The following is a 24,065-nucleotide window of genomic DNA, read 5'->3' on the forward strand; positions in this document are numbered from 1 at the left end:
GTATGTTATGACTTACCTATTATGAAATTTATAACGATAATCGTCCGCCGCCACAATGTCCAGTAGCAAGATGTACTTTGCCTTGGCGTCCAGTCCCGAAACACGAAATTTCATTTGCGGAAACATTTGTCTGAAACGAGAAATGAAGGATTAGAGAGATGGTTTCAGTTATGTGTAGTGGAGTGTGTGGTGGTGGGGTGTGTAGTCATTTTGCCTGGATAATCAAATAAAACATTAATCAGGGTTTCGTTCTTATGCTGGTTGGTTCTCAGGGGGGCCCACCTTTGGGGCTGAAGTTAAAGCCACAACCATGGAGCTGGAGCTGGAGTTGGAGCTGGAGCTGTAGCCACAATCCACAATCATCATCATCATCATTATCAGATTCGGACCAAGCCAGAATCGGGCAGAAAAGCAAACAAACTTAAGACCAAAATGCTGAAACGTCGGGGCCAGGTTATCAAGTGGCGCCAAGCCACAAATTGTTTCGACTCGACTCGGAGGAGATCCCAAAAAACCCGGCCAGGCCAGGCACGGCACGGTACGGCACGGCCACAAAACGAAGCACCTCCAAGCCTTGAATTCAAATTGGCCCAAAGAGTGACTCTCTAGAGCCAGAGCTGGAGCTGGAGCTGGAGCTGGTTACCGGCCAAGTTGATTAGCCATGTTGGTGGCAATGTGCAAACTCGAAAATTACATGGCCCAGCGAAAGAAAAGGAACAAAAATTAAAGGGGGAACACACACAGGCGGCGATGCGATGTCGTTGTCCCTCCACGATCCGATCCACATCCAATCCACCCAAAAAGGGACCCATTTCGTGGGGGGCTTAGGGGTCTAAGGAGTCAGAGGCAGGAGCAGAGTCAGAGGCAGAGGCAGAGGCCTCTGGCCAAGGGAGATCTCGCCCTGCACTCACACACACCCGGGCATAAATATGAAAATTATAACTTTAAGTAGCAATCACTCAATCGCTGTTCGGGTTCAGGTTCAGTCACAAAAGCACTGAGAAAAATTCTTAGTTCTTATTTCTTCTAAAATAACAAGATTTTAGAATTCTTAACACACTTTTTAATACAGTTTTTCAAAGTTTCTCCTTTGTTTCAAACAACTTTTATGCAAAAATTATCTAAAAAAGTGAATTTAAAAAAGAATCTACCAAGAATTCTCTTAAAAAAAAAAGTATCTTAAAGAAATAATCTAAAAAAAATGTATTTCAGTAGTTTTTTTCCAGTTAAAAATTATTTTGTAATTATTATATATTTTTAAGCTTAAATCAACAAAAATCAATCATATTTCTGCATTTCTAAAAGAATAGTTAATAATTCGTCAAAATTATGACTTAAAATGTATAAATTAAGAAGAGAATATAATATTTAAATATTTTTTCGAACAGTGGACTGCAGTTTTGAGCTTGAGGTTGGGAGTCTCGGGCCGAGAGCGCCTCATGAATCAAATTTAACGAACGTCTTGTTCATGTTCACAGATCATCATCAGCTGCGACTGCATTTTGATAAAAAACCAACAAACATGGGCGGGGGCTGGCTGCCATCCAGTTGGAGGGGGAGAATGGGGATCGGTATGGGCAGCTCCAGCTCCAGCTTCAGTTCCAGCTCCAGCTCCAGCTCCTCTACCTTTACCTAACAAGCTGACTGATGTCTGAAGGCTCGTTGGTCGTCATCTTGGAGGATGTTTCTATTTGGAGGAGAGAGACTGAAGCAGAGGGTGTCTGCCTTTTTCGACTGCAAATTATTTTTTATTTGCCAGGAACCAAGGCACGTCTGTCTTGCTTCGTTTTTTTAAGGTTTTTTTTTTGTTTTTTTTTTTTGTAGTGTGTGTATTTGTGTGTGTTGTCTTAACTGAATAGCTCGTTAACATTATTGAGCACTTGGCGCCAGTTGTTGGCAGCTTGTTATGGCCAGAAACCAGGGTCCAAAAGGCTGGCCAGCAAAAGACTGGGAGACCGAAGACTGGGAGACTCAAGACTGCAACAGTGGAAGACTAAAAGACTGAAGACCAGAGACATGGCCCCAAGCGAGGCCGACTTTGGAGCCAGTTTCCTGGGCCCACACCGCATGCCGCGTTATTTTTTCGCCTTTTTTCTGGCCTTAAATTTTTTTTTGTTTTTTTCTGTTTTTTGGCTCTTGCTCGACAACAAAACGATTTGCTCTCGTTTGTGTGTTGTGTGTTGGTTTGTTGGTTTTGTGGAAGAGGAAAGGCCAACACACACACAAGGAGTCGGTTAAAAGCCTGGCTCTAAAACTGACTGTGTTGCCAAACTCTGTCTGAGATTTCAGGTTCGTGCAAATCGTTACGTGTAAAACTTGCACCTTTTGACCACGTTGTTTGTTTTTGCCACCAACATTTAACCGACTCCGAGTCCGAGTCGAAGTCCCAGTCCCTATGGATCCTTGGGGACTGGGGATCTGGAGCCGGCTAATTCAATTTCCCCGCGCCAAAAGTGTTGAAGGCAGTTCTGCCAGAAAACTGCCACAAAGGGAGCCCCTGAGCCCATAATTAAGCCTAATTAAGCCAGTGCCAGTGCCAGTGCCTCTCCTCAGGTGTGTCTTCTTGTAAGTCTGCTACTTCTCAGTCCCAGTTCCAGTCCCAGTCCCAGCTCCAAGTGTGTGCGTATATTGAGGTGTCGCTCAGTTGTCCTTAGCCCACATAGGGGTTAATGGCTAATCAATTAGCCCGCACCGAAAATAAAATTCCCAGCGATTGAGTTGTAATTGCTGTTGGGGTTCTTTGAGAAAATACTCTGACAGTAGCGGGTATTGATAGTTTATAAGAGGATAAAGTTAGGATCTATAAGATATAGTAATAGATCCTTAAGATTATAGCCTAGCTTGTAGTTAGGGACAGTAGGAAACAACAGGAAGGTTAGAACAAGACTTCTTCTGAAGCATCTACACTTTTACTATCTTTTTAAAACAAATCTATAACCTTTTGTGAAATAGTAGCCACTCTTTTTATCTGAAAACAAAACAGAAGAAGCCATCCCCCAATTGAGTCATTCATCAAGTGGAAGTGGAAGTGGAAGTGCCACCGGCGGCGAGTACAGTGGGCACTCGACTTATCTAAATCTTGGCTGGCCATGTAATCGATTAGCAATGCCAGGTGACATCTGTGTGCCGTGTGTCCTCGATGTCCTGGATGTCCTGGATGTCTTGGTTGTCCTGTCCCCCTAAACGGCGTCTATTAACGCACCTGTTTCAAGATCAGAAACAGGACAAGGACGAGGACGAGGGTCTGCCTTAGAAGCGTCAATACATTATCTGATAGTCAATCAAACAGCCGCCCAAAAAAAATTCAAGAGAAACCGAGGAATGAAAAGAAGCTGCAGGCAAACAGAAGGAGAAAAAAGGTATTTTTTTTATTTTTTTTTGTCAACAAAACTGCGAAGCGGGGATTAAGGTAGCACCTGCCGAACTTTGTTGAAGAAAATTGTCAAGATCAGAGGGCATTATAGGGGCTGGGGAATAAAGACTGAGGACCCGATGACAGTTTGGCTTTTGTGACAACAAAATTGTTGTCGAGTTGGCCAAGTTTTGTGTCAACAAGAGGGGTGCATAACATCATTCTTACATCATTTGCCTGCCTAGAACATCTGTCCTCCAGGGCAGTTGATTTATTTATTTATTTTTATTCTTTCAGTTTTTGTTTTCATTTAGCATTTAATTTGAATTTTATTGAATGCCAATTGCATGCAAATTGTACGAAAAAAAATAAGACAGAACGGGAGATCAATCTAGTGGATATTTGACAAATTTGTGTATTGTCAGTAGGGATCAGGGAAGGATCAGGGAAGGATCAAGGTACGAGGCATGGGTCTGGGCCCAGAGGCAGCTGCATCATAAACCTTAATTACCCACACAGGGCAAAGGATCGGGGCAAATTAGTTAAACCAATAAACTGACAGGACTGAAGGACAGGACAGGACAGGAGAGGACAGAACAGGGACTCTGTCCAGACTGAGACCAAGTGGCTGGGCCATATATCAACTCTATATAATAATAAAACAATTTATGAAGGCATAACCACGGCCCCAAGTCCTCGTAAACAGGCTGCCCGTTTGTTTTAGTCTGTCAGTTAGTGGTAACGCCCACTCGAGAGTCTCGTTTTGGCTTGAAATGGATGGCCATGTCATTAAGATCCCAGGGCCCTACAAAAAAAAAAAAAAACACAAAACAAACACACATACTCTGGGCCAGTTTCTGGGCAAAAGATGCAGCAGCAGGTTGTCTGGGAAAAACTATCGCTCTTCTGATATTCCTACACTCTTATCGATAGACGACGGACGCCTCGACCCTGAAAAATAAATCAAATGCGGCGGGCAATCGGTTGCAATTACAATTTGATCGCTTCATTTTCGAAGGGAGCGGTTAATAGGCGATTCAAAACGAATTAGAAATGCTCTTTTATCGAATTGGGGGGAGAAATATCAAAAATCGATAAATATCGATAGGCGATAGGCTTGACTTTTTAAGAAAAGGTATAGCTTCTATTTAATAAATTAAAATATGTAGATATAATTTATTTACCTGTCTTATTTAAAGGGATAAAGTGGTAAGAAGTATAAGATATCGATAATTATCGATAGGCTAGATTTTATCACAAAAGATCTACCTAGAGATACAATTAAAAAAAGGAATCTATAAACTTTTTTGTTTGCTTTAACAAAATATTATATATATCTGTCTTATATTACTAAATATGATGGAAAGTAATATAAGAAATCGATAATTATCGATAGGCTAGACTTTATCAGAAAGAATATACCTAAACTTAGATTTAGAATATAGAATCTATTTACTTCTTTGTTTGTTTTTAAAAAAATATTATATATATCTGTCTTATATTACTAAATGTAATAGAAAATAATATAAGAAATCGATAATTATCGATAAGAAAAATATCTTTTAAATAAAGACTACTAGTCTCTCTTTTTTTTATATTTTTAAGCCTCTCAAGAGACTCTAATATTTTAAAATACAATCAGAAACCCCCTTTCCGAATATTCTCGTAAAAAAAACCCCAAGCTCCGTATCGACTCGCCACGATTAGATTCTGTTCGGCTGTCATCGCGGCAAATGTGGCACGATAAGGTGGCAAGTGTCCCTCTTAAATCACACATGATTCCAGTACAATGTATTATTTATTTATTTTCTTTTTTTTTTGGGGAGGGTTAGCCCCACTGACCCTGTCAACGATTAGAGTGGTTCCTTTTTCAGATTTTTTCTGTTTTTTTTTAATTGTTATGAATTGAAATGCAGTTGTCACGCAGATAAGCGGAAAATATAGAAAAGACAAGGGTTCTCGGTGGCTGATTTATGTTGTCTGTTTTGGATTTCGACTGGAAGAGGTCACCACCTCTCGAAAAAACACAAAAAAAATATAAAAAACAAACCTCAACCTCGGGCCAGAGTGCGGATGTTCAACAAGTGCGCTAAAAATGTCACTTTTTAAGCGGGTTTTTAGGGGGGGAGTAGTTATCATGGAAATGTTTTTTTTTTTAAATAAATCTCTGACATAACTCGCTTTAAATATAAAAATTAACTACCTCAACTCTATTACTTTATAGTTTCTCAATAAAAAAATTTCCATAATCCCCGTAATAAAATAAAATGAAACGATGGCCATAAAAAAAAGTGAAATAAAAAATAAAAAAAAAAAAAGAATATGGTTATGTAATGTGAATCGTAATAGACTTAATTTTAGTGCCCATTTGATTTAGGGGGCCTCTTGGAAATAATTATTGGCATGCCATTGTGTTGGTGAGGTGCACCCAGCACCCAATTGATTTACAAACAAGGTCCACCCCTTTGAGCTTTTTTTTGTTTGTTCCAGCCTTTGTTTTGTTTTGTTTTTTTTTTCTTTTATTTATTTATTTTTTTTTGTCATAATTGCTCATAATTGCGGCTGACGACACACACACACACACACACACACTTGCGCAGACATTTGCGCCATTTTTGCAGAAAAAGCACTTTTTTTTTTTGGTCGCCAGTCGCCATCATGTGCACATGTGACACCCCCTAATAAGCTTACCCCTTTACCTGCTCTCCCCCTTCCCACCACCCTCCTATCCTTCTGCCAAAAATCTAACCTTGCGCTCTCTTTCTTTTCTTTTTTTTTTCACCTGCTCTGCTTTCGGACTGTTGCTGTCCCTCTCGGCCGCCATACGAGCTCGCCGTTGGCCAGAAAGAGAGGCGGCGGCGGCGGAGGCGGCAGGCGAGAGACGCCCCCGCATGTGTGCTGGCATTTTGCCCGCTTTGCTTTGTTATTTTTGCTTTGTGCTTTTTTTGTTGCCCTGGTCAGTCTTTTTATTTTTTTTTTTTTTTTTGCTCTGACACTCTGGTCCGCCCATCACCCCTCTCGCTTGCACTACACTTGTCACGCCGGCGTCGCCGCCGACTGCGCTGCCTCGTTTGCATGCAAGGCGCGAAGGGTTCTAAACTTTTTCAACAATTTTTTGCGCTTTTTTTTTTTGTTTTTGTTTTTCTTATTTTTTAATATTTTTTTTATTCCGCTTTTTGATTTCGATTTGTCAGCAGTGTGTGGTGTGTGCGTGAGCTGCGCTTATTTACATTCATTTATTAATATTTTTAGCGTTTTTGCTAAAAAAAAAAAAAAAAAAAAATCCCAATTCTGTTTAATATTCAAGCCGTTGGCTCCGCCAGTTGTGTGACTTTTCGCACAATAATCGGAGTCAGTCTCATACATACATATATCCGACTATAAAAAATAGTAATGATAATAAAAAATAGTAATAAAAAAATGAGCAAAAAGTGGCAACAATTTAGCGGCAATTTTTATTTCATTTTCATTTATTGTTAAAAGCGACATGCAAAGTACGTTTTATTAATCAATTTATAGCTTAAAAAAATAGAAAATTTATATTAATAAAATAATATTATATAAAGGTCTTTTGATTTTCATTGTAATGGAAACTAATTTACTTTTTTGGAAAATGCGGGTTTTATCTTTTTTGCATTTTAATTGAATTTTAATAATTGAATTAAAAAAAAATAAAATAAAATAAAAATAAATAATTGAAATAATCTCCCCCTTAAGGGAAAGGAAAATGTAATTGGTTCAACCTCAATTAGGTCCTTGGAGCGAGTCCCCCCCTTGCAACCGGCAACCTGAAACTTGCGATAAAATCCCAACAGCAAAAGTATCTCTCAGATACTAGAGACGACCTAAACTGGGTGCTAAATTATTTATGGCCAACTTTTAAATACATTTTCTAGAGCAAGGGGGAGAACAGTTTGTCTTATTTTTACTTTTTTTTTTATTTTTTTAATTAAATTGTTCGTCAAATGTTTTTCAGCTCGTTGGCCAGAGGCCCATGGAGTGGTGGGTGGTTGGGTGGTTGGCTCTGAGGGGGCGTGGCAGCCAGTCTCCGCCCCTTTCTGTCAATGTTTGCCCGCCAAAGTGTAAGTAATTTATGCGCATTTAGTGCTCAAGTGAGCTCAAAAGCGACCAGATAAAGAAAGATGAGCTCAAGATGCTCTCAATGGCTCCAAAAGGGGGCGTGGGGGCGTGGCCAGTGGTCCAGAGTCCAAGGGGGGGACATTAAATAGAAACTTTACTTGTTTTTGAGGCTTGAAATCTCAAGAAATTGAAGGGGAAACTTTTTTTATTTTTCATCTTAAAACTAGATTATTTTTATAATTAAATAAATAAATTTTATTATCTAAATTAAATAGTATCTAAAAAATAATACTCTTATATTTTTTAAATAATATAACTATCCTCCCTCCCATTTTTTAAACCATTTTTTCTGAAACCCCCCTCCTTGAATTATTATTTTTTTTCGAATCTCCTCTTCATTTAACTTGACGTACAGTGAGTAATCGCTAAAACAAACAATCCCGATAGCTGCCACGCCCCCAGCGCCCACGTTTAATGTCTAAATTATGGTGGTAGGCGCCATTAACGCGTTTTTTGTTTGTTTGCTTTTGCTTTGCTTTTTGTTTGCTTTTTTTTTGTTTTTTTTTTAAATAAAACCAAAGCAGGAATATCCTTATTTCGATCACGATCACGAACCAAAATGATCATCATCGCAATGATGATGATGGGGGCAGTGTGGGTAGGATAGAGGGGAGGGGAGGTCTGAAGGGGGAGGATACAGTGATGGCCATGTCGATGCACACATCCGCACATCCGCTTAAAGAGCTCTGCAAAAAAAAATTGCAAACTGTGGAGGTTGTTCTACACTAAAAAAAAAAAATAATACAAAACTAGACAAGTTAAGGTTTTTTATTACAAAAATTATATATTTATTTATTTTTACTTTAATTTTTTTAATGAATAAAGTTTTTGTTGAAAAAAAAGAGACTATATTGTCAAGTACTCTAACTTCGTAAATACCGGGTATTAATAGTTTTTATGGAATAGATGGTAATACCAAGTTAAAGTTCACCCTAAGTACCAGGTATTAGTATTCTCTCTATATATTTTCACTATTCTATCTATATATTTTCTTAAAAAAGTACTTACTCTCCCTAAGTACCAGGTATCAATGGCTCTTTATAGATCTGATACTGTTAGTTTTCTGTATAATATAATATAATTCATATAATATAATACCAGTTAAGGTTCTCCCTAAGTACCAGGTATTAATATTCCTTTATTTTATGATATATTATATTCTTCTTAAAAAAAGACTATATTTGAAGAACCTCCTACCTTATAATCAAGTCAAGTACCTAAGTACATCCCCCCAAGTACCAGGTATCTATAGTCCCTATAGATCTAATGGATCTGTTTCTTTAAAAATATACTACCAAGTACCAGCTATATATATTCTCTAATTTTAAGATGTAATATTTTCTTTAATATTGTAATATTTTGTATTATTTTGAAGCCCTCTTGAAAGCTTAGTGTTTGAATATTTTCGTAGGTTGTTGCAACAATCGCAGTTGTCGTCTTGTCTTGTGTAGAGTTGTCGAGTGGCTGACTTGTTGAGTTGTTCAGTTGTTGGGATGGAGAGTTGGTTGGAGGACGCGGATGCGAACCCGGCTAATAACAGTCATCACACACGTCAGACACTCATAAATCCTGAACGCCAGCAAGACGGAGGGCCGGCTAGAGAGACCTCCTCCCAAGTACCCCGGATCTGATCGCGGTTGCCAGGTTGCCAGGTTGCACAGTTTCCAGTTTTCTCAATGGACCAGAAGACCAGAGCACCAGAGCACCACCAACTCTTCAGACTCTAAACGAGCTGCGTTTAAATGTTGTTAACATAACCGACATGGGGAGAGAGAAGACCCCGAAGGACCAGGACCAGACCGGATTCTAATGTGTCCCACACACGGCGATCATCATCATGATCGTCTTGCAACACACATTGCAACTTGTTGCAACCCACAGTGCTGGTGCTGGTGCTGGTGCTGCAAGTATGGGTGGTGCACTGAAGAATACCCAAACGCATGTTTATATAATTCTTATTTATGATCGAAGAGCGATAAGTTGCGTTTCTTGCTTTTCAAAAATAAATCAAATCAACACGATTCGGAGAAACCTCCTACCATCTCCTTCATTTTATTTTCGAACCGACTCTTCCGATAATCCTTCGAATAAAAAATAAAATAAAAAAAAAGAACACAAACCCCTGGGGGGAAGAATCTTGCCAAAGAGATCTACTGTTCACCTGTTCGATTCTTTTTCTGGTGTCTGTTTCTTCGGGGATTTCTTCTCTGAAGTATCTTCAAAGTATCTGCCAGATATTAAAAGTGTGGTACTTGAGAACTACCAGATACCCGGTACTTTTCTTCTTCATAGCTTTCAAGGACTCTACGAAGAAGAATTCTTCTCGATTGCGTGATCTCCTCGAGGCGACAGTTGTGCTCAAGGACTCGGGACTCGGACTCGAGAACTGCCCCCGATGACCGATGGCTGTCATAAGGCCACAAAAAGGTACCAGCCATACGCATATTTTTGCGGTCATGCGACCAACAGAAACTTACAACTGCTGCTGTTGTTTTTTTTTTTAGTTTTTGGAGGAAGAGCGTTCTTTTTGCCCCAAGCCAGAGTCTACAAAAGGTGTTGACCAAACAACTGGCCAAAAACAAAAACACGAGGGGCAACTGGGTACACGCGTCTTAACAAGAACAACAACACCATCATCATGAGAGAAGTGGAAGCCAAAAAGAATGAAATGAAAGGAGGTAGGGAGACCTGGCTGGCTGGCTGTTGTTACCAACAAAACCAGCAAGCCAACAACCAACAACCAACAAACCAGCAAGTAGCAAGAAGCCACTTGGCCCCGGATGGCTCCGATGCGATGCGAAGCTGTTGAGCGCATAAAAAACGTTATAAATAACACGCTCGAGCATTTAACGCGCCAAACATGTGTTCCACTGTCCAATTTGTGGTCTGTTTACCTTTTGGCCAAAAGGCCAGTGCCAGTGCCCAGTGCCCAGTACCAGAGCCAGTGGCAGTGCCAGCTCAGAAGTGAAAAAAAAAATAATAAAGGGGGAAGCAGAGCACCACAGCCCCCGGGGGCAGGAGAACAAGAAACTAAAGCTCACATTATCAGCTGATGCAACTGACTGATAAATCAAGAAGGTCTTGATATTGAAGAAAATATCAACTCAGAGCTAGGTTTAAAATTTCATCAAAATATCTGCAAGACTCTGGAAGTTATGAACCAATATTCTCCTTAACGGACAGGCGGACAAGCGGACAGTGAGAGTATTAAGAGAGTGATAGTGCTAAAAAAATCTAAGAATTAATAATAACTAAATAAAACCAATTTTTATCCAAATATCTCTTAAACTTTAAGAGTTATGAACCTATATTCTCGTTAACGGACAGGCGGACAAGCGGACAGTGAAAGTATCTCAAGAGCTAGATAGCCAGCTAGTCATGAGATACAATCTAACCTGAATAGTTGAAGGATCATCCAAAAATTTGATCCAAATACCTCTGCAACTCATAAAGTTATGACCAAATATGCCAACGAACGGACAGACGGACAAGCGGACAGACGGACAGGACAGGAGATCGTCGGAGGGAATCGCCGGGGAAGAGGCAAGGAAGCCAGAAAGCCCAGCGGCTCTTGATGATAATAAAGTGGAGATAGAAACGACAGGGCCCGGACGAGGTGAAAAGCAAACAAAATAAACGAGGAGCCTAAAGAGGAGAACGATCTGACATGGATGGGAAGGAGGGAGGAGGAGGATCAGGATGGCAGGACGATGAGGATCGGCCGGTAGAGGATGTGGCTTACCTGGCGCTACAAACAACAAAAACAACAAACAAACAAACCCCGAGGGTTGCGATCGGATCCCCTTTGGGCAGCTGACCTTCTCCCTCCCCCCTCTCTCTCTCACTCTGAGCCTGTCCGCCACTATTGTCTCTCTTTTGTTTGCGAATTTTCTCGCAAAAACCCACAAAAAAAAAAAAAGAAAGAAGAAGCTGAAGCGCTCTGGCGCCGGCGCAGGGTAGCGGGAACAGGTTAAGCGAGAGGGATTTGGCCATTGGAGCGAGAAGGAGGATTCCAAAAAGAGGGAAAGAGAACCGGAAGAGGGCAGAAGCGTAGAGGGTGGGGGGGCAGGGGAGGGGAGAACTGCTAAACGGGGATTAGCCCCCATTGTGTATCTCAATTATGCTAATTAGCGAGCATTTGTGAAGCGAGTAACGAGTAACGAATTGGTTTTGTTCAAAAAAAATAAATAAATAAAATACAATAAAAATAAGAAAAAGAAGAGAGAATAAATTAAAATACATATATAACATAACTGTAACCACCAACGAGTAACAATTAGCGAGTAGCGAGAAGTGGCAATTAGCGAGCAATCTGAGAGGTAGAAAATCTTAAAAAATAAAACAATTACCCAGTCGATGAAAGGAAAACCTCCTGACCCAATAATTATAGAATCAGTTGGGGAAATAACAATTTATCTAACGCCATAATCACCCCTAACGAGTGCCAACTAACGAGTAACGAGTAAAGAGTAGAAGGTAATGAAGCCCCTGGCCAGGCTTGTCAATTAGAGTTCCTGGGCCGTGTTGCCAAGTTGTTACTGCCTGTCACCTCACTTGTTCCACTTTTTGCCGACCGCCGACCCTCCACTGGTACTGGTACTGGTACTGGTACTGGTCTTCCTGCACACTTGCACTTCCGCTTGCGCTGCTCTTGTGTGTGATTGCTGACGACTGACTGACTGACTGCCTGGCTGACAATGCCTGCCAATTGGCAATTGGCAGTGCAACAAAATAGCTATTGACAAATTATGACCAACTAAAAGTAATTACACGCGACGCTACGCTAAAGCGAGACGCAAGATAACGAGTTCCACTGACAACGCGCTAATAGTACAAATAATCAACGAGTGCAACCTGAAAACTGCTAACTGCTATCTGCCAACTGGCAACTGCCAACTGGAAACTACAATGCAACTGCAACAACAATAATAATAGCCAGAGCAACACCGTCAAGAGCGAACACTAAACATACACTTAATATTAATTGTTTTTTATTAACACGATCCCCGGCTGCTGTACCGGACAGCACTTGCTTTTTTTTTATTCTTTCTTCCTCTTTTTTTTACAGGTGGGGTTTTTGGTTTACCCTGGAATTATGGTTTTAAAAGTTTTATTAACTATTAGGAGGGTTTCCCTTTATTTTTTGACCTAGAGTTCTACTCCTGGTTTGTTTTTTTTATTTTCTTATTAATTTTTTATTGGTTATTGATGCTTTTTTTGAGGTAAGCCTTGAAAAGTAGTTGATTTTTTTACAAAATACAAAATCTAAGCCAGAGTTCGACTCTTATTAGTACATTTTTATTATTTTTATTTTTTTGTTTTTTGTAATAATTATAGATATGTTAATTCAACTATTTTATCTTCTAGGTTTTGAGTTCGACTCCCTTTAGTATATTATTTTCAATAATTATAGTACATATTTTATACTTTTTTATCTTCCAAGTAAGAATTCAATCTCCTGCTCATACTAATTTTTATTTTTTATAAATTATTATTTTTTTTATTTTGTATAGGGTATCCCTTAGTCGTCCCCTATTAACACCTCCATCTCCGCTCCTGCTGTTTCTTTACGCCCGTTGCTGAGATTCATTAATAATTCAAAAAATTGCACATGGCCGGCGGCGCTGACAGAGGCGTCGACAGCGGCAGAGCTGCGTGTAATCGAGTTGTTAACTCGAGATTGAAGTGACAACAGAACGCGAACAGCGACGTTGACGTTGACGTTGACGTCGACGTCGACGTCACTCCATGTGCAACAATTAAATGCAACGATCAGGCCAAAATAAAAAATACAAAAAAAAAAATAATAATAATAGATAGAAAGAGAGGGAATGATGGGCATGAAGTGTGAGCTCGACTTTGACTTTGTTGCTGCACTTTGTTGCAATTGTTGCAATTGGAATTGCTTTTAATGAAATCAACACTTTGCTGCCACTTGCACGCAAACTTCAGGCTGCTGCTGCCACCTCTGCCCGCCTCTCTCTGTGTTTTGGTTACAGTTGCGATTTGTGTTGTTTTTGTTGTTTTTGGTTTGCTTTTTCATGCTGGTTTTGGGGCTGGCAGCTTAATTAAAAGCCAAAACAGCTAAAACATATTTCGCGCCTTTGTTGCTTAACAATTAAAATCAACAGCGAATACAATAACAACAACAAAAGCCCAACTTCACACTCAATTAACGCGAATGCAGCCAGACAAACAACAACAACAACAACAACAACAGCAACAGCAAAAACAACAAAATAATAAAAACAAAAAACAAAAATAAATAAAACCAAAAAAAAAAACAGACATATGTAAAGCATTAAACGAAAAACTTTTACTGCAAAAAACACAAACACACACACATATATTTATATTTACATTTTATTTATAATTTTTTTTTTTGTTTTTACATTTTGCTTTTGTTTTTGTTTTTTTTTGCCACCCCACTAGTAGGCGGAAAAACGCAGCAGAGTGCAAAACTTTTGTTTGCCGTTAATTGACTCTCTCAGAGAGTATGGGAGTGAGAGAGAGTGGGTGGCTGGGAGCTGGGGGAGCTGCTTGCAAAAATTGCAGAGTTCTTGTGGCGAGAAAACAAGAGCGGAGAGCGGAGAGAGAGAGAGACTGGGCCATGAATGAAAACTGATAGCGCACGTCATTGACACCTAACAATAACAACAAGAACAAGAACAAGAACAACAACCATGGTTCAGTGCCACTACAGTAGATCCTCCTTAATATCTCAAATTTAGAGCCTATTTATTAGGGTAAGAAAATATTAAACCATTTTTTTTAAGAAAATAAATTTGAAGGGATTATAATTTTTATTTTAATATTATCTATATATATTCTTAATTTTTATTAAATATAGTATAGTTGCTAAAATCTTTTTTTTATAAATCCAAAATAACCAAAATACTACTTGGAAATATATACAAAAAAAAATAGAATATACAAAAATAGTAGATTTTAATTTTTTTATCTACAATTATTACCAAATCAAGTCTTCTAATAAAAAATCAATTAATTAACCCCCTAAGCCCTTTAGATAGTGACTAAAAATAGAAAAAACCCTTTTTAAATGCACTTTTTCCACCAAAACCCAGTGCCCACTGCACTCTCTGGTAAGGGGAACAGTGGACCCTCGCTAGTCAGATGTGCGTGCGTAATTGCCTTTTGGGTTCGTGTTAATTTCCCTTTGTGGAAAACCCTTGACAGGAAAAATCAGAAAAGTTGAAGGGGCAAAAGGGGCATGGGTAGTAGGTGTGTATAATGTAAGGTGCTACATAAATTTGATTTTTATTTTCCCAGAAAACTGAAACCGAAAATAAGAAGAATTTTGATTCATAAAAATCAAGTGGCAACATAAATTCGAGTGTGTGTCCAGGCCAGGTTCTGTTGTTGTTACCAAAAACGTATTTTTGTTTGTATTTGTATTTGTATTTGTTTGGCAGTTAAGCTAATCAGGCAAACAGAACACGCAGAGCTCTTAAAACTCACCAAATGCCCCATACAATTTGTATAATTTTTCAGACCACAAAATATTAAATAAATATGTAGATGTGTGTAACCCCTAACAGACATATATATGTATATGCCAGAGCCGCAATAATAATAATAAAGAAAAAATAAAACCAAAGCAACTCGTCAATTTTTGCCACTTAAAATTCATAAAGCGTCGCCTCAAGTCTCTGTCTCAGTCTCAGCCAGCGTCGCAGCTAACGTGGGCAGAGGCAGAGGCAGAGGCAGTGGCAGCAGAAGAATCTGAAGAAGAATTGCATTTGACCAAAGAAGACAAAGTTTAAGGCAAGTATCTATAAGATATATCATATTTTCAATCATATTTTTAATAAAGAATAATATTATTTCATATTGTCTTATATAATTTATTAATATTTAATTTATTTATCGTATTTCTATATCTTTTTATATCAATATCTTTGGAAAGCCACTTGAAAACGATACCTTTAATTTCTGGAAAATCGAGAGACCGCCACTTAAAGATAAGATCGGGTTCAGGTATATCGCGTAGATCAAAAGCCCAGGAGGTAGTGCCCAGAACTATTTCCGCGAAAATTTCCCAGCTCACTGAGCGAGGGTCTCGTTCTTCTCCTTTTTTTTTAAATTTATTTCTTATTTTTTATTTTTTTTCCCCCTGTTTGGGCCAATTAGCGTTCTAATCAAGTGTAAACTAATGCTAAAAGCCAAGCCGAGTTTGCCCCGAACGCGTGAATATGCCACGAGACAAAAGACAAGCCCCAAAAAAAGGTAAAAAAAAGGGGAGTACACAGTAAGAAAATATAGGTATTATTTAACATTATAATCTTTTAGATATTGGAACTATTTTAAAACATTATCTTTTGTAGTTTTATGAAAAATTGAACTCTTATATAATTTTAATTTGAAAAAACCCATTGTATTTGTTAAATTTAATATTAATTTATATTTTAATGTAAAAATTTTAAAAATCATAGGAGCCATTTAGGATTTATAAGCTATTTTTAGAAAAAAAAATGTAATTTCTATACAAAAAATACTAAAAAATACTATTTGAAAATAATATAATGTTTTTTAATAATATTGTTCTATATTTCCAAGTGCCCCCCTATTTTTCCCAGTGATAAAACGTAAAAGGAGACAAAACAATGGACCAGAGACAGAGATTTGATCCTTCAGGCGATCGCAAGGATGCTTACAGACAGTGAGAGTGAGAGTGAGAGAGAGAGTGAGAGGGTTAGCTAATTTGACTAATTTGCTTAGAGTGTGCGACAGAGATGGCAATGGCATCTGCGATCTTCGTCTGACTTTGTTGCTGAGGATGCTGAGCCGCAGCAGCGCTGTTGCCGTTGCCGTTGCCGTCGCTGTCGCTGTCGCTGTCGGCCGCTCTGCCGACGTCGGCAGATCCCTTTGATCTGCCAGCGCACATCTAGGAAATGTTTGTCAAATCCACTCGACCGTTTTCATTGTTTTTGACATTTCTTTTAGTCCCCGCTGCTGTAGCCTGTAGAAGGCTCTTCTTCTTTTTGTTATTCTTCCTCTTATTCTTCTGCCTTGGCTTTTGTGCTTCTTCTTCTTGCTTGTCGTCTGCTCTCGATCACTTTCTCTGATTTTTTTCCCCTTTTTTTTGGGGGATTTCTTTTTATGAATTTAAAAAAAAAAATGCATAAAAAAAATAAATAGTAAAAATGTATTTTAATTTTAGAAACATTTTGTCACATCCTCCATGACTCCTTCTTCTTGCTATTTTTTTGGCCAACATTGTACTGGAAGACCAGCCTCCCCCCACTCCCCCAGGAACCCTCAACGCACATTCGTCAGGCATTGTCGTTATTTTTCTGGCGCCAAAAAGACGCCGTCTCCGTCTTCGTCCTCGCTGCTCCTGTTGCTGTCTCTCTCTTTCGTCATAGCCCCCTCTCTTTCGTTTGCATGGAATTTCGTTTTTTTTTCGGTTGTTGTTATTGTTGGTATTCCTTCCTGCTCCATTCTTTGTATAAACTTTTTTTTTTTCTTACTGGCTCTCCTTCTTCTGTTCACTTTTTTTTTAGTTTTTATTTAATTTTTTTTTTTGTATTTTATTTTTAGTTTTTTTTTTTTGGGGTTCTTCTGAACTCATGTTGTTCATTATAAGGACGTCATCATCGTCATCGTTTTTCGGGTTGTTGCTGTCGTTGTTGGTTGTCATATTTTGCGTTGTTTGCTTTGTGCATTCAAAAAAAAAAATAAAATAAAATAAAATAAAAAAAAAATAAATATAAAAAAAAGAGGAAGAAAAAATCCTACAAATGCGTTTTAAATATTCCATTCCTGGCGGGCTGTTTCAAATTCCCGAAGTAGAGTTTAAGGGTTCGAGCCCTGTTCCATACCAGAATAAAATTGTATTTTTTTTCAACCACCTGGCATGATCACTCATTATTTTTCTTATCTTTTAATAAAAAATAAAAAAAATAAATAAATAAAAGTAGGAATCTCATTAGCTAAGCGGAGCGTGTAAACACAGGAATTCTCTTCCGATTAGAGGGAAAGCCATTTAGCGGCATTTTGGCTGCCCATTAGGCCAAGTTTAGACTTCAGGCGGGCTTTCGGCTTTTCCCAAACTTACCAAAAATTAACACAAGTTGCAACTTCCGTTCCGACGGAAGCGCCCACTTAATTAGCCGCGATCCAAAAATGGCCCAAAAATAAGCCAGTCAGTTAGGCCCCCCCTTGAAAATTTTTCGGTGTTCGTCAAATTAATTTCCATTTAATTCCAAGTGGGCGTAAATGCAATTTAAATAAACAGCCACTTAATGTCTTCCCCCCCTCAAGCACTCTCCCTCTCCGTCGCTTTTTAATTTGTTTAATTTTTTTTTATGACATTTTTATTGTAATTTAAGCAGCTCAGATTTGGATTTAGATTTGAGTTTTTTGGTTTCTGGGGTTTTCTGTTTTGGGATTTGGGTGGTGCTAGTGGTGGTGGTGATAATGATGATGGTGGTGCGGATAGTAGTTTCATTGAAACGGGTTCTCGGTTAAAGACTTTATAGGGTGCGGTCTTAATTTTGATCGAATGCGGCGAAGGGGTGGTCTGGCGGCGGCCATGATCGAAAAGTTCTCATCGCAGGGGATCAAAAATACAAAAATACAATGGAATTTCCACAAAAGACAAGACCTTGAGGCCACAGGGTTAGTTTGCGGGATGAGCACAGGGCTTTGGCAAAAAAAATCGATAAATATCGATCATAAGAAGCTTTTCAAGATAGAGATGAGACAGATCCTTCCGCTTTTTGATCATTTTAGAAAGAAATCATAAAATAGAAATCATCTCGAAGCTCTTCGTGATGAAGAGATGTGAAAGAATGAAAGATTTTATAAAAAAATCGATAAATATCGATCATAGGATGCTTTTTTAGATAGAGATGAGACACATCCTTTATCTTTATCGATAAACAGCGATCATCTTGAAGCTCTCCAAGTTAGGGATGTGAAAGAAAACACAAATACTTATCGAAATATAGAGATCACTACTCTCCCTACTGAAAAGTAATAAAATTCTCTTAAGAAATCGATAAAAATCGAACCTTTATCGAACAAAATATTACCCGAAAATTCCCCGACAAAGTCCAAGCACTATAATTAAGGGTTTACCTCTAAGAATAAACGATATGTCCAGGTATCTATTAGATTCCTGCAATTCCTGCAGTAAGCCACCTCGCGAAATCAATTTGAAGCCAAATTACGCGCAAATTACCCAACGGACTCATGAATTTTCCAAGAACCCCCCCTCCGATGACCAGCGGATTTCGAATGCGAGACACGTGTCACTATATAGCCACTATATACATCTATCGCAATGCCAATTATTATGCATTTTTCATCAAACTGAAATGGGGGGCTTTGAAAGCCAATACCAGAATAGGAAAAATAAAATGGAAAAAAAAAAAGTCCGGAAAAATGTCCAAGTTACTAAAGCAAATTACGTATAATTTTGAAAAGGGGGTGGTGTTGTTGTTTTTTTCCACGGGGGGTTATTTGTCAACTTAGCACATCGATAATTTTACTAAACACAGTGGGTCCTGGTCCTTTCCCGCCTGCTCCCCGAAGGACGACGAGGACGAGGACGACAATTTTAACGCAATTATGAAAAACGTTCCCAAGATGGTGGAGCTCTTGAGGGGTGGCAGTCACTGTAACGAATTTTTTTTTTATTTTTCCCCCTAGCTCACCCCCTTTGGGGTTGACCCCTTTTCACCCACACCCCTAAGTCGCGGACGCGGACACGCCCACTTAATTGGGGCGGTGGTGCGGGTGGGTCAGGCCAGTGCACTTTGATTGCGTTTTGGTGGCCGTCAGCTGAGTTTTTACCCAAAACCCAAAACGCCGTTTCAAGAAATGGAAAATTTTTATTTATGAAAATTAAACAAGTGAACTTTGACAGGCGGTTGCCCAGGGGTTGACCCTAAAAAAAAAAATTTTAGGGGGGGCGAGAGGTTAGTCGGAGGTAGCGTGTCATTAAATATTTTTGTCTGTCACATTATCGCATGCCTAGTACCGAGTCTGACATCAATTAGAGAGCCCAAGGGGGGGTTCTATCACAAAAAAAAAGCAAGGCCTGTCACTAAAACAGATTAAGGGGGGGCCACTAATAATACTTCAAACAAAAAAGTATCAAAAAAGTTGAAAGAAATCAAAGATATCCTACGGAAAGCAAATAATACTATAAAAGAGGTAGTTACAGTGACGAAAGGGCTTAGTTTTTATGGATTTTAGATGAGAAATGATTTATTTTAGAGACTATGATATACTTTTAATAAAAAAAACTCTTCTATTTACAGGTAACTTTGAGGTAAGCTTAAGAATTCGTCACCTTCTCAAACAGCTATCCCCAAAAATGTATTTAAAACTCTCTCTATCTCTATGGTTTTTTATTTTCTAAGCGTGTTTGACTTAATTTCGAAATTTATTTCCTTGACTTCGCACTAAAAGTGTCGTCAAGTGTCTGTCCAAGGGGGAAATGGCGGCCCCTCGGCACTCTGCCCTCGGCACTAGGCAGTTTATTTATTTGCGCTTAGACAGCAATTTCAATTAATTGATAAGTCAGGGCAACAAGCTGCAGAGGAAGCGGCAAAGATTTCACGCAATTTGCTTCACCGATTTAATTGCCGGCGACAAATAGAAAAAAAGATGAGAAAAAATAAAATGGGGGGAAACAAAATGGAAATAAATAAAAATCAAAGACTCGTGTTCTTCGAAGAATCTTTCAATTGAATAGAGAGAAGGAGAAGCGTCTACTAGAGTCTCGGCAATATTTAATTTTAGCTTTCAAAATAATCAAAACAAGATGAGTTTATTTTTAAGAAAATAAGAAAAAGAGAGAGAGATCTCTGTCTAAGGTTCTGGTGATAAGTTCTACGAGTTCTATTGAAAAGTGGTTCCATTTTATGATTATAATTAAAAAATTATATGAATTAATATGAATTGTGTTTTATTTTGTGGAATTTCCTTTAGAAATCTCATTTTTACAGCTTTCCTAGAAGAAAACATAAAAGCTTCTACTGATTCCTAGAAATTATTTAAAAATAAACAGTGTTGTACAGTCTCTTTTAATACAAAATACAGTTTTTGTACTTTTCCAACACTATTATTATAAGATTCAACTATTAATTGTCTAATTGATTGTTTTCTTTGAAAAAACAACAACTTTTCTGACTAAAAAATAGAACAAAAAAAGTGAAAAAGCTAATAACTTTTTGTTTGTGGCAACAATTGGAGGCATGTGGCAAGTGAATGCAAATCCACTCGCAAAACATTCAAGTGGCACTCACATCGAGAGGCCAAAAAATAAAGAGGGGTGGGGCAGGTGGCATGAGGCATGTGGCAGGAGGTTGTGGCAGGAAAAACAATAATTTTGACATTGATGATGATGGGGCAACACAACGGCGCTGCAACACAGAAGCGGCAACAATAATTCTGTTTGCCGTTTTCAGTTTGCCGTTTGCAGCTTGTTTTTGTTGCTTTTATTTCGCACGTCTCCCAAGCATGCAACAACTAATATAACAACAACAACAGCAACAACAATAAGAACAATGCATCCAGCCGTGTGTGGCGTGCAAAAAAGTTGCAAGCACACACACACACATGCCACACACCACACACATGAGTGTGTGTTAGCGAGGTACAAGTACTTAAAACTTTTACAAGCCACTCTGCCTTCTCTTTCTGGGCCTGCCCCACGCCCCACGCCCCACGACCCACCTCCCACAACAATTGCATGCCACACTTTGGGGCAGGCTCCCCAACACCCATTCCAGCCTGCAACACCCATCCAGCAGCGGGTCATGAACTCCACAAAATCACGCAGAAAAATTCTCATTTTTTAAAAGGGTTTTTCTTGTTTTCTTAATATTTAAATTAACATTTAGTTTTAAGAGCTTAAAATATATAGAATTTAACCTCTATATATTACACTATTTAATAAAAATATAGGATTTTGGAAGGCTCTAATAGTTTTGGAATCATTTGTCATTACTTTCCTTCGAAAATTATTTTAAAATATTGAAAATTTAGTTTCTTTTTCATTCTTAATTTTATTTTTCTTCACATTTAAGTTTGAAATTGTTTAAAAAATATATAAGAATTGTGTTTAAATATAAATTATTTTATTAATTTGTTTATTTTCCTTTAAAAACTAATCTAAAGATTTTGAAAAACATTTTTTTGAAGGCTTTCATGTTTTTTTTAAACCACTTTTCTTTGCAATTTTTTTGAAAAGAAATCTTTTTCTCTCACAAATATCTCCTAAATCTATAATAATTGTACAAAAAATATATTTCCTTTTAAATAAATGTCCCTAAAATTACCCTAAATATGTAAACAGTTAAACAGTTTTTCTCTCAGTGCCCTTATTTTGAACTCAATCGCAAAACTCACTTTTTTTTTGGAGGCAATGGGTGGCTGGGTGGTTGTGTGTCTTTGTTTTTTATGGCCACCGACTAACTGGCCGACTGGCCACTTGGTTCAGTTTCACACTTCAAGTCGCCAAACTGCTAATGAGCTTAAGGATATGCCTAGAATGGCCCCCCGCCCCCTTCCCGGCCACCCTGCCTCTATAACCTTTTAAGTTTTGAGTCGAAAACTAAAAACATAATAATTCTCAACTTTTTGAGTGTTTGCTTGTTTTTTTCTATTTGTTTTTTCTGTTTTTTGTTTCCGGAAAGTGCGAACAAGCAACAAAACTATAGGAGGCGGTGGTGGGTGGAGGGATGTAGGGGGCGTGGCCAGGGGCCTCTAGACATCCAGACACCTGCCCAGACGTAGTTGCAACTTTCTGCTCACAAAACTATTTTGCGAATATTTTTTAGGTTGTTTTTTGTTTTTTTTTGTTTATAGTTTTTTTTTGTTAGGAAAAGTGAAATGCCACGCCCTCTTGGCCAAGTCAAGGCTAAAATATATAGAGTATATAGGGGGCGGAAAAGAGGGCGAAAGCGAAGGCGTTGGCCAAAGAAGCTTAGTCGAGGCGTCAAGCAATTTGTAGCTTAAAAAAAAAAATAACAAAAAATAGAAAAAATAAACAACGCCTCTCGGCTGGCTAATTGAATTTGGCCAAATAGGCTGAAAGGGTTAAGAAACAGTGGGTTAAGAAGGGGCACAACAAATAGAAGAGCAAACACTGGGCAATTTTGTACGGATATTTATTTAAATCAGACTTTTGTAACGAAAATGCATGAATTGTTTTGGGGTTAAGGGTTAAAGTTTAAAAGAGTTTGTGATTTTTGTTAAAATATTTTGAAAAAAAGACTGGAGACTGGAAGAAGGTTAAGAAAACTTGACACATATTTACTTTTATTTTACTCTTTACTCTTCAGATGAATTATTCTACCAAGCACTCGGTATTTAAAGGGCTTTGGCCACACTTTTTGTGAAACTTTTATGAAATAGTTTAATATTTCCAAGAAATAACTTAGATTTTACTTTAATTTGCAAAATCTATACAAGATCTTCCACTTTCCTGTCTAAAATAGCTCTTTTTGAAATAAAATAATATATTTTTGGCTTAAAAGTTCTACTTCGTCACCTTTTTAAACAGCCCTCTCTAACAAAGAGCTCTTATTATAATTATTATTCTAGTTCTAAAAAATATGTAACTCCTTTTTCTAATATTTTATTCTCAGACAAAAATAGGATCTTCAAAAATGAAATAAAAATTAAATTTTCCAAAAATCTCCCAGCAGAAATTATGCAATTTCTGAAGACTGCATCTCGGCACTCACTTGACACTCACTCGGCGCTCTTGTCTGAGTATCTGAGTGTTAATTTTTTATATTTTATATTCACAATTTTGTTCGGGGGGCGGGTGTGTGTGTGTGTGTCTCGGGGAACACTTTCTCAAGTAGGTGTGAAGCTCAAAACGCATTTTCACGCGCCAACGCAGCTTGAATGTCAGCCGCGTCGCCGGCTCATCATCTCGGGTGGAAGATGCCCACAAGATGAGGATGGAACTGGAACTGGAACTGGATGGAGGATGGATGGTTGGAGGATGGGCGTCTGTTCACCTACTTTTCGAGCTAAAGGGGGCGTGGAACTGGGAGCGGTTAACGGTTAACGGCTAACGGGAGCTTGAGACGTCGCCACACGTGCTCAAGTGGCCAAGGTTGCCGTCGCCGGCGACTAGTAGACCCGTAACCCGTAACCCGTAGCCCGTAACTCGTTCTCCGTAAACAGAAACCCTCCGTACTCTCCCAACGATTCCGGCACGGTCTGTGACCTTCAGTTCTATAGATTCAACGGCCTATAGATTCTAATCCTGGATCTAGGTTGGATTTTTTCAAAAAAATAATTCAAGAAATTCTAAAATACAATTCCATTCCATTATAGAGTCCCTTTTCGATCTATTTATTTGATTTTTCGGCTTGAAAACCTATAATTGTTCTAAAAAATAGTTTTTCGAAAAAGTTCTTTGAAAACTTTCGAAAATTATTTCCATTTCTTTCGATAGTTTTTGGAACTAAGGTTTTGGAATATGTTTTTTTTTGTAGAATATTTTATTCAGAAAACAGTTTCCATGGATTTTAAAAAGAGTTCTTATAAGTGTTTTATTATTATTATTATTTGTATTTCA

The 24,065-nt window shown here is 38.3% G+C and overlaps 1 protein-coding gene across 5 annotated transcripts in view; it reads right to left on the bottom strand.

Moving 5' to 3' along the window:
• Nucleotides 1-24,065, bottom strand: part of LOC6502220 (optomotor-blind protein) — a 63,030-nt gene that overhangs the window by 36,453 nt on the left and 2,512 nt on the right. For all 5 annotated transcript variants that reach the window (XM_044717222.1, XM_032452828.2, XM_044717221.1 and 2 more), the window contains exon 2: nt 17-130. In XM_044717222.1, coding sequence (XP_044573157.1) covers nt 17-130 — 114 coding nt within the window. The remainder of the gene's footprint in view (nt 1-16; nt 131-24,065) is intronic.

This window comes from Drosophila ananassae, chromosome XL (assembly GCF_017639315.1).
Source record: "Drosophila ananassae strain 14024-0371.13 chromosome XL, ASM1763931v2, whole genome shotgun sequence".
Taxonomy (NCBI): domain Eukaryota; kingdom Metazoa; phylum Arthropoda; class Insecta; order Diptera; family Drosophilidae; genus Drosophila; species Drosophila ananassae.